At 35.3% G+C, this 15,307-nt stretch overlaps 2 protein-coding genes across 3 annotated transcripts; one reads left to right on the top strand and one right to left on the bottom strand.

The window, feature by feature from the left end:
* Nucleotides 1-385: 385 nt before the first annotated feature.
* LOC125847024 (uncharacterized) lies at nucleotides 386-2,908 on the bottom strand. The gene is made up of 5 exons (XM_049526732.1): nucleotides 2,885-2,908; nucleotides 2,626-2,797; nucleotides 1,548-2,286; nucleotides 1,118-1,261; nucleotides 386-581 (listed from the first exon to the last, which is right to left on the bottom strand). The coding sequence occupies exons 1-5, from the start codon at nucleotides 2,906-2,908 to the stop codon at nucleotides 386-388; spliced, it is 1,275 nt and encodes a 424-aa protein (XP_049382689.1).
* Nucleotides 2,909-4,275: 1,367 nt separating this feature from the next.
* Nucleotides 4,276-14,609, top strand: LOC125847960 (uncharacterized). Of its 2 annotated transcripts, XM_049527725.1 has the most exons (13): nucleotides 4,276-4,565; nucleotides 4,638-4,778; nucleotides 4,860-4,975; nucleotides 5,857-6,011; nucleotides 6,437-6,525; nucleotides 6,674-7,220; nucleotides 8,029-8,133; nucleotides 8,838-9,001; nucleotides 9,108-9,187; nucleotides 10,371-10,482; nucleotides 12,796-12,870; nucleotides 12,952-13,095; nucleotides 14,198-14,609. In XM_049527725.1, the coding sequence occupies exons 1-12, from the start codon at nucleotides 4,476-4,478 to the stop codon at nucleotides 13,084-13,086; spliced, it is 1,809 nt and encodes a 602-aa protein (XP_049383682.1). In that variant the 5' UTR covers nucleotides 4,276-4,475; the 3' UTR covers nucleotides 13,087-13,095; nucleotides 14,198-14,609. The 2 variants fall into 2 exon arrangements, with proteins under 2 accessions (XP_049383682.1, XP_049383681.1); XM_049527724.1 differs by lacking the exon at nucleotides 14,198-14,609 and having other exon boundaries at nucleotides 12,952-13,711.
* Nucleotides 14,610-15,307: the final 698 nt, after the last annotated feature.

The raw sequence follows: 15,307 nt of genomic DNA, 5'->3' as shown, positions 1-15,307 counted from the left end.
AGCCGACTTTTCTTACATTGATTCAGCCCATTCTCGAATTGTGGCCCAAACTACTCAAGCAGAGCGAGATGTTCAATCATTTGTCTGAAATTTTTTTGAATGATGCATGGTCATATGAGCGTCTAAAGAATGTGCCAAGTAACAATTCTCGTGCGGCATGTGGACCATATGCTTGTGTTTTTATTGATCACTTGCTTACTAGGACAGATGTGAGCTGCCTTAACGACAATGAGGTGGATAATTTTAGGATGAAATATGTTGTTGTTGTGCTTGAGAAGGAATTAATTCCTTGAGAGAGTAGTTGTGTACAAAGTTAATTTTTGTACTTCATTGACAAAACATTTGGATCAATGAAATTATTGTGTTAGTTTTTGATGTAATTATTTCAGTATTTTGTGTTTTTGTTATCAACTACTTTAGTTGTCTCTACAACTGCTTCAATCGTCCCTGTAAGTGCTTCAGTTGTTCGTACAACTGGTTCAATTGTTCCTATAACTACTTCAGTTGTTCGTACAACTGGTTCAATTGTTTCTACAACTAGTTTAGTTGTTCCTGCAACTGGTTTAGTTGTTCCTTCAATCCTTTAGTTATTTTGCACAAAATTACATAGTTTATACTTAATAATTCACAAAATAACTCGATCGATCTTTAATTTTTACTAAATTACTTAGTTTATACTTAATAATCCACAAAATAACTCGATCGATCTTTAATTTTTACTAAACGACTTAGTTTATACTTAATAATCCACAAAATAACTCGATCGATCTTTAATTTTTACTAAACGACTTAGTTTATACTTAATAATCCACAAAATAACTCGATCAATCATTAATTTTTACTAAACAACTTAGTTTATACTTAAGAATTTACAAAATTTTTACTAAATGACTTAGTTTATACTAATAATTCACAAAATAACTGTTGACAGGGTATTTTATCCAAGTCAAACTCTTGACACGAACATATTTTACTTCGAAGATGGACCATTGCGATTTCATTGTCCGCGGTGACGCTGAAGGTGTCTTCATCAATTTGATGGACCAATAATTTATTTCCCAGATTCTTATTAGCCATTATTTTAGTTTTGGTTGAAGGAACGAAGGTGGTTTTTAACTTGGCGTATGCCATTCTTCTCTCATGAAATTTTTTCGACCATCTTTTGCTTATATCATTGAACAAGGCAATAATGGGAAATTCTTTTGCTTCATTGAACATTGCATTAACAGACTCAACAATATTTGAGGTCAATACATCATATCTGAAATATAAAAATTCAAAAATATCAAAAATTAAAATACAAACTATTGCAGATTTTTAATAACTATTGTAGTTTTAAAAACAGCTGTTTTTAATGTCCCACAACTTCTGCAGCTGTTGAAACAACTATGAAAGTTGTCCAACAACTATAATAATTGTTCCCACGATTATAATAATTGTCCCAACAACTACAATAATTGTTCGAACAACTATACTAATTATTCCAACAACTACAACAATTGTTAGAGACCTGCAATATTTATGTTTGAACTAGTAAGAAAGTTTACCTGTTTCCTGGAAAATATGCTCTACTCCATTTGTGAAACCCAACATTCTCAAGATAATCAGTGACCTCCGCATTGATAATTTGGATTTGTTCAAAATGGTCATGGAACACATCTCTCCGATATGCTTTTGTTGCATGGTAATAATGTCCAAGAAAAGCTCCACAATGAAAATTTTTACGGGCATTTTCACCAAGATGCCTCGTGCAACATCCATGGTATGCTTCAGAGTAAAATTTTGATAGTGTTTTTTCTATGCTTGGATGCCTATCAGAAATAATGCACAACTCTGAAGTATCAGGGACTATGTCCAACAATTTCTCAAAAAAGTACTCATATGCGGTATCACATTCCTTATCTACTACACAAAATGCAACAGGAAAAACATGATTTTCTGTATCCTGTGCGACAACAGACAATAAAACTCCATCGTAACGACCTCTTAAGAATGTTCCATCAACGGCTAAAACTTTTCTCATATGCACAAACCCCCTAATCCAAGCTCCATAAGATGCAAAAAAATATTTGAACCTTCCCTTGTCATCAAGCTTTAACGATGTCTTGCTTCCTTCATTTATAGTCATAAGCATATGACGATAACCATCTAGAACTGCATATCCGTGCTCCGGTGTCCCTCTTATCATAGCCTTTGCTATCTCACTGCTTTTCCAACACTTCCAGTAACTAATCTTGCAGCCCAAATCTGCTTGCACTATATTTTTTATGTCTTTTGAGGAGGGACCTTTTCCATTCAAGTAATTAGGTTGTATGTATTCTGCAATGACATCTGCTGAGGCATATGGATGATGACTTGTAAGGTGTTGTGCCTCACATGAGTGAATGTTGCGATACTTTGTAATTTCAAATCTATTACAACTTTTAAGTTTTGTAGCTCGCAACCACCAATCACAATTCTAATCTACACATCTAGCACAATACACATCTTTAGAACTCTTCACAGATTTGAATCTTTGATCTTTCTTCACGGAAGCAAGCTTCAACAATTTGGTTAATTCTTGCTTGTCCTTGAAAATTTTACCCTAATAAAAATTTGTGCCGTCATCATCTGTGTAGCGGCTACCTTGTGTTGATATCGGATGTAGTGAAGCTTCCTCATTTATAGGAATATCCATTGTAACAGGATGCTCTTCATCATTTACAACTGAATTTGTAGTCTCTATAATCTTCTCAACCCATTCACCATGTAAATCAACTCCTATTATTATATGGTCTTCCATAGAGGGAAACAATACCTGGAGACATCACAAGTAAGACATTCATCAAAGAACTGCAAAATTGCAAAAGAACATTGATTACTTGTTTTACATCTATTTAGTTACCTCACAACTATCAACAATTGGCATAAAAGTTTAGTAGCTTTGGAGACTGCTATAATTCTTCAATTATTTATTTCAACAATTAATACTTTGCCCACAATTATATTGCTTGTCCTAAAAACTAATCCGTTGACCAACAACTGAACACAACTGTCAAACAATTGCAGTAGTTGTTGGGACAACTTCTATAATCGTCCGATAACTACAAATAGTTGTTGGACAACTTCTATAATCGTCAGATAGCTACAGACTGTTGTTAGACAATTTCTATATCTGACAGAGATGTTTATTTATTTCTACAAACAACTTCAGCAGTTGTCCAGACAACTACGAAAGTTGTTGGTTGAAATAATCAAATTAGATTTAATAAACCCAGCTGAAGAATGGACACAAAGTAATTTTTATACTTATCAATAATGCTCTTTTGTGTTAATTTCAAGATCAAACGGAACCAATGCAATGCAAAAAGTTCAAAAAATTTTGGTATCCATTTTCACAATATTTTCTTGATAAATCTTCTCATAAACCACATATATGCTTACAAATTAAGAATGGTGAGAATGAAGAAAAAGAAGAAGAAGGGAATTGAGAAGCATACTTCAGCCTCGTTGAAGACTTGGTAGTTGTCCTTCAGGCTCGTTGTTGAAGACGCTGCAGGTGAGAAAAAGTACCGCCTTTTTTCTTCTCATATATTTTAGTGAAATTTTAGGTATTTTGAGGTAAAAAATATAGGGTAAAAGTGTAAAAGTTAAAAGTTTGGGGCTGTTGAGGAAAGATTTTTTAATTTCATTAATATTAATTATATATTTGTCACTTCTACCTAAAATTTAAAACTTGGAGGATTCCTACCTAATTAACAAACTACTTTGTCACTTTTAATACACTTTAGTCCTTAAGTAATAATAGCGACATTCTAGATTAAATTATTAGTGAGAGAGACAATTTTGGACAAAAAATATATTGACTATAGAAACATTTTTTATCTAAATTATTAACTAAGAACATTTTTGTTCAATTTCACATAATTCAATGACATTTTAAAATATTTTTCGTTGTTTAAATAAGGAAATGATTTACTTAAGATATAGTTTTAATTAATTTGAAAGTCTTAAATAGTTGTAAATAAAATAATAATTTAATAAACAAAATTTTAGTTGATTTTTGATATCTTAATTATTAAAAAGAAATATTTAAATATATAATTTACTCTATAAATACATTAAATAGTCGGGCTCTAATGTGGGTATTGGACACCGAGTAGGGAAACCAAAAAAAATGAAAAAAATAGTGTAATTGAAAATTTCAAAATATTTTTATTATTATTTAAAATATAAATCCTTTTTTTACTTATAATTCTTGTTTTTCACCAAACTTGAATATTTTCTAATTGAGCAAAACCCCAAAATTTTGAAGGTTTAGCCTTCTCTTTAAGCCGCCCTGCCCCTTTGCTATTTCCCTCTTTTCAGCGCCACAGTCCGTTCAGCAGCTCTACCTTCTCCGTCGCCGGAAGGTTCAGTTTTCCACCGTCCGTTCAGCAGCTCTACCTTCTACGTCGCCGGAAGCTCCAGTTTTTACTCGAAGTTCCGTTTCAGCAATGGGCACAGCTAATATAAGGGATATTTTGACTTGTTTTAGTCCTTCGCTGGACTTCTTTGCTATAAGTTCTGGTGATGGCCGTATCAAGGTATAGTCCTTTAATCATTTGGAATTTTCTTGGAATTTTATTAAGTATATCATTTGGGAATTTTTCTTTCAGATATGGGATACTGTGAAGGGTCAGGTACAGACCGAGTTTGCAGATATTGTGTCAATGGAGACAGAAAGCTTGTTTAATAAGCCAGGAGGTCATCTTTCAATGGATTATACTTGCATGAAGTGGTTATCATGTGACAGAAAGGTACAATTTTGTTTGAGAAAAAAAAGGAATTATTTAGTATGACTCTTTTTTTAACTAGAGCTATTTTTACTGGTTGGTCAGAAAAAAAGGAAGATTGGTACTTCATTGTTGGTGTTAGGTACAGGAAGTGGTGATGTTTTGGCTCTAGATGTATCTGCAGGTCATCTGAAATGGAGATTTAGTGATTGCCATCCTGGGTAAGTTCTTTTGCGAAACTCATAACTAGAATTATCTCGACTTACAGAAAGAATGGTTTATTTACTGTAAAGCTTTCTTTTATGTTTCTACTTCATACTATGTGTTGGACAATGGACATTGGAATATAAACCTTATGTGTTGGACAATGGGCATAGGAATATAAATCTTTCAATGTGGTGTAGGACGTATTGTGAAGAAAATGTAAAATAGTTTTAGATTGCAATTCGACAAGTGTAAATATAGAGGCCCAGAAGTTGATGTCTAGCACATATGTCCAACTTTGAAGAAAGGAGATTTTGGATGATCTTTTGTCAGTTGTGCTATTTGTAATGAAAATAATTTTTAAGGTGGCTCAGATGGTTTGGCTTGGGACTCCCATAATGGAGGTCTCAAGTTCGAAACCATTGCTTGTGTGTGACTACTGGGGATCAATTTTCTGGATCAAGCTCGTTGCACGGGGCTTGCCTAGTGCAGTTTACCTCTCCTATGTCGTTTGTGAGCTATTGCACAAGAGCAAGGTTTTACCCTGTGCCTGCGGGTTCCCTTGTCAACAAAAAAATTAATAAATAATTTACCCCACGTTTTTCTCTTATTATTTTTCCGGTTGTCATTAGTTGCTCAGTGTTTTTTGTATCCTAATGCTGTAAAAGTAAAGCAGAACTCTGTGATAAAGTTGATCTCTGAAGTAGTAATGACCTGTAGATCATGCCACTTGTACTGTCTCCATCTTGGAGCTTGCCTCTGTTCCTTTTACATGTATCATTCTCACAGTTCAAAGGTGCATTTGTCTATATTATTTTATGGGACATTATCATATAGTAAGATGATGATATGACGTATCTCCCTTGCTTTTATTGAAATTTTGTATGTCCATGAGCAGCGGTGTTAACGCCATCTCATTCCCTTCACATGGTTCATTCATTTACACGGCTGGTGCTGATGGACTAGTTTGCAAAATTGACTCCATGTCTGGGAATTTACTGCATAAGTTTAAAGCTTCCACTAAAGCAATATCATCTTTATCCATTTCATCAGGTTTGTATCTGTAAATATTCATTGTCTTCATTGATGGCTACAGTTCAATTATCTTTTGTTTTAGTCAATCTGGTAGTAACTGAAAGAGTGGTCATCGAGTGACATATGAAACAAGGAGACATCTTTTATCTTTATGCATGCACAAAAGGCGATTAATCATATGATAGTGCATCTTTTATCCTTCTCCGTTTCATAATGCAAAATGGAGTACTCCCAACAATGATGCAAGATTCCCTGAGTCAAGAGTTATCAAAATTCTTCTAGTGTCATTGTTAGATCACTATAGTGTTTCTGGATACATGTATTGCTCCAGTTTTGTCCTCCTCCCTCCAGTATCTCGTTTTAGCATTCCTGTTGTTGTTTTCTTTTAGCAACCAACTTTCTATGCTTAATTTGGTTTCCTCTTGTGGCTTATGTCTAGCCAGATGGGAAAATATTGGCAACAGCAACTTCTCAGTTGAAGGTTTTCAATTGCTTGGATGACAAAAAGCTCCAGAAATTTACAGGCCACCCTGTGAGTATTATGATTTTTCCTTTTATTTTTCATATACTTACCTTTTGATGTATTTTCTTCATGGTTAAGTGAAGTTAATACAGCCTGCAGAATACTTCTAATACAATCCTTGGGAGTCACCTTATTTCTTTTCTCCTTTTTGTATTAGGGGGCTGTCCGGTGTGTGGTTTTCTCTGAAGATGGGAGACATGTTCTTTCTTCTGCTGTTGGTGACCGACATGTAGCAGTTTGGAAGTTAGATGGTAGCAAAAAGAAATCAGCATGCTGCTCGCTGGCAATGGATCACCCTGCTGTCTTCTTGGATAGCTACAACATTAAATCTGGAGCTGAAAATGATGCAGGCTTGGGTGTTTTGGCCATTTCAGAAATTGGTGTTTGCTACTTTTGGCATGGAAAGAGCTTTGAGGAATTGCACAATAGGAAGCCCACAAAGATATGTGCATCTTTAGATGAGAAAATAATGAAGAAACATAAAGAAACCATGCATAGTATTTTTTCAGCAAAATTGCAATCTATTGGCACATCTGGTTCTGGCCATATGTTTGTTGCATATGGCTTGCTTATAAAACCATCATTTGAAAAAGTTATGGTGCAGCCTGGGGAGGATATCAGATTAAAAAGTTCACTTGACGGGATCCTTCTACCCTTCAGTCAATCTCGCAAATCTAAACAAGCATCCAACACCCAGAGTCAGGGTAACATTCTCTCCTCCTTCTTTTGCACTTGCCTCCCCTGTCTTCTCTAACTGCTATGTAAAAAAAACATGTAATTATCGAACCCTGTATTTGATAATCAAACCGTGTTAAATAGGAAATACCATTGACATATTTGGCATGGCAATGTGTATGTTTCGGGAATTTTTTGCTCTTATATCTGCAAATTTGCTGTTCCCTTAATGCATTTTTCATTTCTTTCCACATGACTAATTTCTACCTGTTCTTTCCTCTCTTAACGTTTTCTCCAGATTAGAGAATTTTAACCTCCTAATCTATTGCCCTATGTGTAGAGGAGCCCAATGTATCCTTGTAGAATGGCCCGTCTAAATTTTATTAGTTGAAAATGTCTAGGAGGAAAGTAGGTCCAATACACCACTGTGTTCTTTTTTCTAGTCCCCTTTTTGTATTCTTAGCTCCCATCTAATACAATCTTATGCCATATCACTTACAAAAGAAAATTGTTCAAAGCCTTGAGATGACAGTCATCCTGTGCCATTATGTACATTTAATATCTTTCCTCCTTTGTGTAATCTTTAAGCCATGTGTTTGATTTGGCGTTCAAGTTAATATGCATAAGTATGAGGTGATGTTTGACAGAGTTATGGAATTGCATTAATAAATGGTAATTGCAACATGTTTACCTTTTCTACCATCTATTTCCTTAGGAAGGAAGGAAAAAGTGATATTATCTTTCAGTTTAATGGTAAAGAATCACAAAGATTTAAATGCGATGCTCAATTTGAAATTGTTACAGGTGTGTCCTAACATTTTTTTTTGCATTCAACAGTTACTGCTCTCGATCGTGCAAATGCAGAGGGTGCGTTACTTCCTTTGCCCATGATTCTTGATCAGGTTGGCGTGGAGACTGGAATTAAGCCCACAGTTAGCAAAGGTATCACCTAAATTGCCCTGCACATTTTTTTTGCGTCTGCGCAATATGTTGACACCTTTTTGGAACATGCGATGGTTGTGTATCTTGATTTCAAGTCTCATTGCCATTCCTTAAGGGGAAAAATCTTATAGACTAGAGCTGCTGACACAACTGGTTATTCCATATCTGATTGTAGGTTGAATTCCAAACAACAACAATATACCCTCACTTGTAAGGTAGTGTAGGTTGAATTCCCCAAGAGGAAAAATCTTATAGACTAGAACTGCTGATGAAACTGTTTACTCCATGCTGGAATTGTAGGTTGAAGTAAACAGAACTCTTTGAGATTCTCTACTGCATCTAGACCCCTGCTTTATTCGGGTTAATCGTCATTTTGAGACTTGTGATCCATGATCTGCCTATAGTGATTTTGTGCTGAATATTGTATTGTTCAACTCAAATGTGTGAGGGGAACTTTCTTCTCTTTTCATCAGTACTTTACTACTAGTGGAGAGTAAGTTATGTGACCTAAGATGAGATTTTGGTAGAATAACTCAGGAAGTGTTCCATCACTAACTATAGTTCTCTCGTCTTGATTCTATGGACTGTTAGAACATTGTCTTAATTAATTTCTGTGTTTATCCTTTTGTCTCCAGAATACATAAAGATGTCACCTAAGTGCTTACTTCTGAACATGGAAGCTTTTTCTTTATTGCTATTTACAGATGTCATTGGTAAACAAGCAGAAGATGAGGTCACAATTTGCATGGAGGACCAGTTAAGATCCTTGGGTATAATTAGCAGCGACAACGATCTCTTGCCTCCCTCAATTCTTGATGCTAAGATTTTGAAAAGAATAAGTGCTGATGCTAGTGTGCCACAAAAGAAGGTCCATATCTCTTGAAATACTGAGGATACTTTTGGGTCTGATTTGGTCACTTTTTATGTTAAAATATCTGGAATAATTTGTTTTTAACTGTATTCATTTAACGCAGATGAAAGCAGCTGTTTTATCCATGGAACCACATGATGCTTACAACTTTTTGAAAGCCTTGGTGGCTGCATGGCAGTCCAGGTGGGATCTTCAAACCCTTTAAGGAGATTGCACCCTTTTACTCCATATTGTACCTTTAAGAGTGGAGATGCACTGCATACCCCCACTTTAAGGAGCCAAAAAAGGGAAATCATGAACTACATTTCATGTAATGTAGTACACTTTAAAGAGAGTTAGAGTACTGCAGTGGATACAAATCTAAAATAACCTTAAGGAAATGGCGTATGTAAAATAAAGAGAAATTCAAAACAAGTTACATGCATATTGAGAATATTCATTGAATGAGCATTCTCAATAAGAGCTCGGATTGAATCGGTATATCAATACTGATTTGATCTGAGCTCTTGGAATGGGTATAAATCCAGCAGTGGGTCGCGAAATCTTGGTGATCTTCTTTATCTAATGAATGGGGAAAAATGGCTTGGCGGTGTATTAACGAATTGGTCTACTACAGAAACAAGTTTTCATAAGTTAAAGGGACTTGAGAATGGAACAAAAAACATGGAGATGTCTCCCGAAAAGAGATGCAGCTACGTTGAAAAGAAAATCATCTCACTTGCATGTACTTCAAAAGTTGGTACTCTTTTTTGAATTAAGTACCTAAAACAATTGCCTGTTTCAATTCTTGTTGTTGAAACTAATTCCACTGAATGTTCTTTGACATAAATCATTTCAATTTGAGATAGAATTGGAAGTTTTAAACTACTTGAAAATACTACCAACAAATTGCCCCAGGGCTTTGATCTGGTGATAAGTGTGCAGCACGTGATGTGTAGTTAGGTGCTCATCACGTGCTTCAACCCGGCACTGACAAAATCCTGATGTTTAAGTGAAGAAGAGTAGATGGGTAGATCCAATTTCACTGAGTTTCGAACAGTTTGCACCTGCCTTGGGGTTTTTCTCGGTTGGGTTAAGAGTTTGGAATTCATATTGGAAAAGTTAATCCTCCTGAAACTCTCTACAAATAGCTAATTTTTTCTTTATGGACATCATGAAACACAATGTTGCAGAAGTAATGATTGCCACAATTTAAGATATAAATTTGGAGATTCATATCGGAATTTTGCACTCCTGTAACTCTTCAAAAGGGCTAGTTCTTGCTTTATTTGGCAGAATGAATTGTTCATCATTTAGTTATTGATGGCTAAATATTTATGCATATGATGATTCTCTTTTGGTTTTGCATGTATTTTCTTTTTTGCAGATCAAGCTTGGGAACACATGTTCTTCCATGGATATGCTGTATATTGGTGAACCACAATGAATTTGTTACATCGCAGGAACCACTGACGCCTCTTCTAGATTCCATGAACAAGGTAGATATTCTTCTACAATGCTACTGTTGCGGTGAAATTTATGGGATTACTTTTAGGGTCGCCAAGTGTCGATGGTTTCATGCTTTCTGTAGTCTTGTTTCTGATTGATCTTTTTGATAAATTACTTCTTTTTGGTTTCCCAAGTTAATGTGATGAGTGTTATTGTGAGGTATGTTCTGGAGGAGGCTGTGTTGTTAGAAACGAGTGCTTCGTCGCCATTGTTCTCAAAGGAGATCGCCTTTGCGCCTATTACTGGCAAGGGGAGGCGACCTCGAAAAGTCGAGGCAATGGCGAGTTGCGAGTGGCAGGCGAGGCGCTAAAGGCGTTGCCTTTTTTTCATTTTCTAAAAACAGGTCTGATTTAATAATTAAAAAGCAATATTAGGGTTTATTTGAAGTTTTGGACAAACCCGATTTTCTTCTCCCTTTTTTCTCTCCTATTCGCAATCACGACTCTCTTCTCCAGCTTCACAACCTTCAATAGGTTTTTTCTTCTTCAGTTCTTCTTTCTCTGCTGCTTAGCGACCTCAGCAGGTACGTTTCTGCCTTTTTTCTTCTTCTCTTTGCGAACCCTAGCGACCAAGTTCAAATTCCAGTAGTGACAAATACTTGAAGTAATATCTTTCCATAGATTTTCTTTCAAAAACTTGACATAATATTTGGAGGTGATTTCAAATAACTATTTGTTCATCTATCTAACTGGCTCATTATTTCAACTTCAAACTTGAAATATGAAACATGAAGCTTGAAAAATAGGTTTTAGGAGTTCTATGCAATTTTTCAAGTTTTCCCACACAAGGCTTCAACTATGCTTTCATGTCCAAACAAAATTTCAACTTTCAAATATCCTTTTCAACTTCGAGGGTGTTTGGATTGGCCTATTTTAAGTAACTTTTGGCTTTTAAGATCTTTTTTTATTTTTTAGAGGTGTTTGGAAAAAACAAAAAGTGCTTGTAAGTTGTAAGCACCTACTTTTAGGCCCAAAAAAAAAACAGAAAGCTAAAAACCAAAAGTTGGGTATGACCAACTTATGGCTTTTAGTTTTTAGCTTACAAGCTACTTATAAAAAGTCAATCCAAACACCCCCTTAATTTTAAATCTCTATTTTTTTCTTCAAATATCAACCAATTCATGTCCAAACACCTATCAAGTGATTTTATTCCATGGGTGGATACTGCCATCACCTCTACGGGTGGTGGGAAGTAGCAGGTACCTTGTGGTATAGTGAGTTCACATGCCAGCCTGGATACCACCCATTTTTTTTAAAAAATTGAACTGTTCACACCCATATTACCCATCAGTATATCCAGGTAAACAAAGATTCCATGTATGATGTAACACTTCCTCATGGAGTGCCATTTTTTCTGGATACTGCAGTTTGTTTTAGTACGGAGAACCTGCCTATTTGTTGCAAGGAACCATATTTTCTGTATTGATTAATGGAGAAAGTGCCTTTGTAAAATTGATTATTTTACCTACATGTTGTAACCTAAGTGGAAGACTCATATTTGCAGTCACATTAAAAAGCTCCCTCCTTACTCCACAGGGGAGGTTGGCAGAGTCATCTGAAGTGTATTGCAGTGTCCCTTGAGTAGCTAAGCTGGGGCACATTGGGTGGACAAATACATTTTTATTGTTCTAGACTTGTAAAGTTTGTAACTGAAATTGCTTTGTAGACGACTACAAGAAGATTAGCAATCATGAGACTTTAATCAAGTTTGATCACCTAACAAGTTAGAAAATGGCCAAAACTCAAAGGAAAATGGGAGTCATTTTACAGTATGCATAATTTGTTTGATATCTTAATCCAAGATTAGTTGGGGTTGTCTATATAAATAATCCATTCCGTTTCATTTGGACCTGTTCCATTTGAATATCCATTAGTTTGGGTTCTCATTGTTTGATAACTGAAGTCAATATCTGATTAAAATTGGTTAGTTTAACATATCTTGAGGGTCAGTCCATTTCCTATTATGCTTTAATTGTTTCAACTCCTTTGATGAAGTACTGGCCCTGATGTCTGTTGGTAGGCATATTCATTTCTAGGGAACTGCAATGAATAATAGAGTACTAAATCCCACCATCATGATATCATGCTTTATAGGTGCCACATTTTGTGTCAGTTTCCAAAGAATTGAATCTCCAATAGAACCCCTGTTTTCCTACTGCTTTGAGGAATTTGTCACCATAATTTGTTGATTAGTTGTTGATTTTCTTATTTGTTCATGATGACAAAAAACTCACTATTGCTCTGTTGTTAGAAACTGCAAAAGTTGAAAGCTATTAAGCACTTCAATCTTTTTTGTTTTTTCAGCTTACCAAGTCAAAGGGGGTAGCCCTTAACTCATTATTGCAGTTATCTGGCCGTTTGCAACTCGTAATGGCACAGGTTGGTTACTTCAATAGTAAATGAATCTTAGTCCATTACATTTTTTGCATGAACCCTTATCTATTCTTCCTTTTTTATCAGATTGAGAAGGCTGATAATAAGAAAAGTCCGACATTAACACTCGAGGGGCAGATGAATGATAGTGAGGATGATGAGGTAGATGAAGTTATGTATGGCATAGATGAATCTCAAACGAGCAGTGACGGGGATGACTAGGACTTTTCGGTGAGTGACGTTTCATAAAGCTGAAAGTTGATTGGCAGGTGCTTTTAACAAGGGAATCTATATGGTCAATTTTGGTAGGAGCTGGGCCTTGGGGCCTTAAATGGCAAGTGCAAGGAGATATAATTTAGGTTGCTCTATCTAGTTTGGCATGGGTATATGGATAAAACCTATGTACTCTCTTTCCCAGACCCCTTTCTGATTGTATGCATTAAGTTGATAATCTGTTGTGTGAGGTTCTTCCTAGGTTTGTGCCATTTATTTAATCTTTCATTGGTTTTGCTGTTAAAAGTTTGCGTAACTCGCTGCATTCATTGCATTGAACTTGTAAGCTAGGAAGAGAATGAAACAATTGGTGAAATGGGGACCCAGCAAGCTATTTGATCTGGGAGTTTCTTTGTGCATGTGTGTGTGTGTGGGGAAGGGGACAGTAGGTAATATAGAGGTAAGGTTAGACTGGGAATGAGTTGTGTTTTGATCCCCTAAGAAGTTATACACAAAATGGATTTACTGTTGTTTTTGAATTATCTTACAGTGGCGGTGGTGCAAACAGACTCATTGTTCAAAGTCGCTTGCTTTGAGTGTTTTGTTTGTGCTGTGGCTTCACTGAAGTCATTAATATATATCGTCGTCCATGGAACAATAGAATGAGAATATGATATGACCATTTCTTCCCCCCTTCTCTCTCTCTCTCACACACACACACACACACACATTGTTTCTGCTGATTCTGTTTGATATTTCTGCTTACTCTTGATTGTAGTTACACAAGTGAAATTGAAAAAGCTGCCACTATTGAGATTTGCTGACTAGATACGAGATCTCTGATTAACATAATATATGCAACATCTGCCGAAGGAACAATATACATATATGAAATTATAGATTCAAAGTTCAAACATATAAATAAATAGAGGAAGAAGAAAATAAAGATTCAAAAATAAACATTTTCTCTAGCTATTGGACTTTGGATCTTTTTGTATGTGCGTGAGGAACGTCCCATTTAATCTGTTTTCAATTCATCAATTGCGAACCACTTAGAACCATCAAGTTGTATATGTTACCTTGAAATACTAGGTGCTCATAAATACTGAAAATCTTGCAGGGTTTTATGTTGCGGACTGTGTTCCCGTCATTCTCCTGGGATTCAGTAACTTTGTGGCCCTAACAGAAGAGATTTAATACGAAATTCTGAATGAAGTCGCTACAGGTAGGCAGTTGCTGGGGAAGTCTGTTCCAGCTGAGGAAATACCAGCTTTCCATTTTCACTGGCTGAGAGTTACCCTTATTTATTTTTGCTTGTTGAGAATATACATATGGTTAATTAGAGGCAAATAGCTTCCTGGGACCTTCTTGTATTTATCTTCTACCATTTACGTAGAAATGGTAGACTTTATTCTTCTTTATTCAGTCAATATTCAATTTAATGATTGATTACACAATTCTCTCACAATCCAACTTGGTGCCGTATAATTTCTGAATCTTGACATGTAACATTTAGCTCGGTTTTTGAAGAATCTATAATATGTGTTTTTGAATGTTTGTTAATTTGAGATATCTTGAAGTAGGGTCGACAATTTAGTTGGTTGTTGGCGCCTATGAATTAGAGTTTATAGTTCCTTAGGTTACATAAGTTTGTAATCTTTTGTTGAGGCTTAGAGTTAATGAAGTTGAGTTAAATCCCTACATAGGTGTAGGTCATGGTTTTTTTTACCCCTTTATAAGTTGAGGGTTCTTCATGATTAAGTATTTTGCCATTACTGTTTTTGCTTTACATAACATAGTTGTTGTAATCAGTAAAGGAACAATTAGAATATACCCGTTCCTTGGGAAAATTTAGGGATCAATATTCCAACAATATATTTTATACTCATATTATACTTTATTATTTTTGAAACATTAATTTACCATTTATTATAAAGAAACTAACATCTTGATAGTAACTCAACTAATTTATGGTAGTTTTAATCATGTCAAATTTATTAAAGTTTGAATTTGTGGCACTTGACATTTCTGGAAAGAACTATTTGTCATGGATATTTGATACTGAAATTTACCTTACCGCTAAGGGTCTTGGTGATACTATAATTGAAGAAAATGAAGTGTCAAGTTAGGATAAAGCAAAGGATGTGATTTTCCTTCGCTTTCATCATCTTGATGAAAGCGTGAAGGTCGAATACTTGACAATGAAAGATCCATTTAAATTGTGGGAAGG

This window comes from Solanum stenotomum, chromosome 12, assembly GCF_019186545.1.
Source record: "Solanum stenotomum isolate F172 chromosome 12, ASM1918654v1, whole genome shotgun sequence".
Classification (NCBI taxonomy): Eukaryota; Viridiplantae; Streptophyta; class Magnoliopsida; order Solanales; family Solanaceae; genus Solanum; species Solanum stenotomum.
This window is presented reverse-complemented; position numbering and strand designations above follow the sequence as displayed.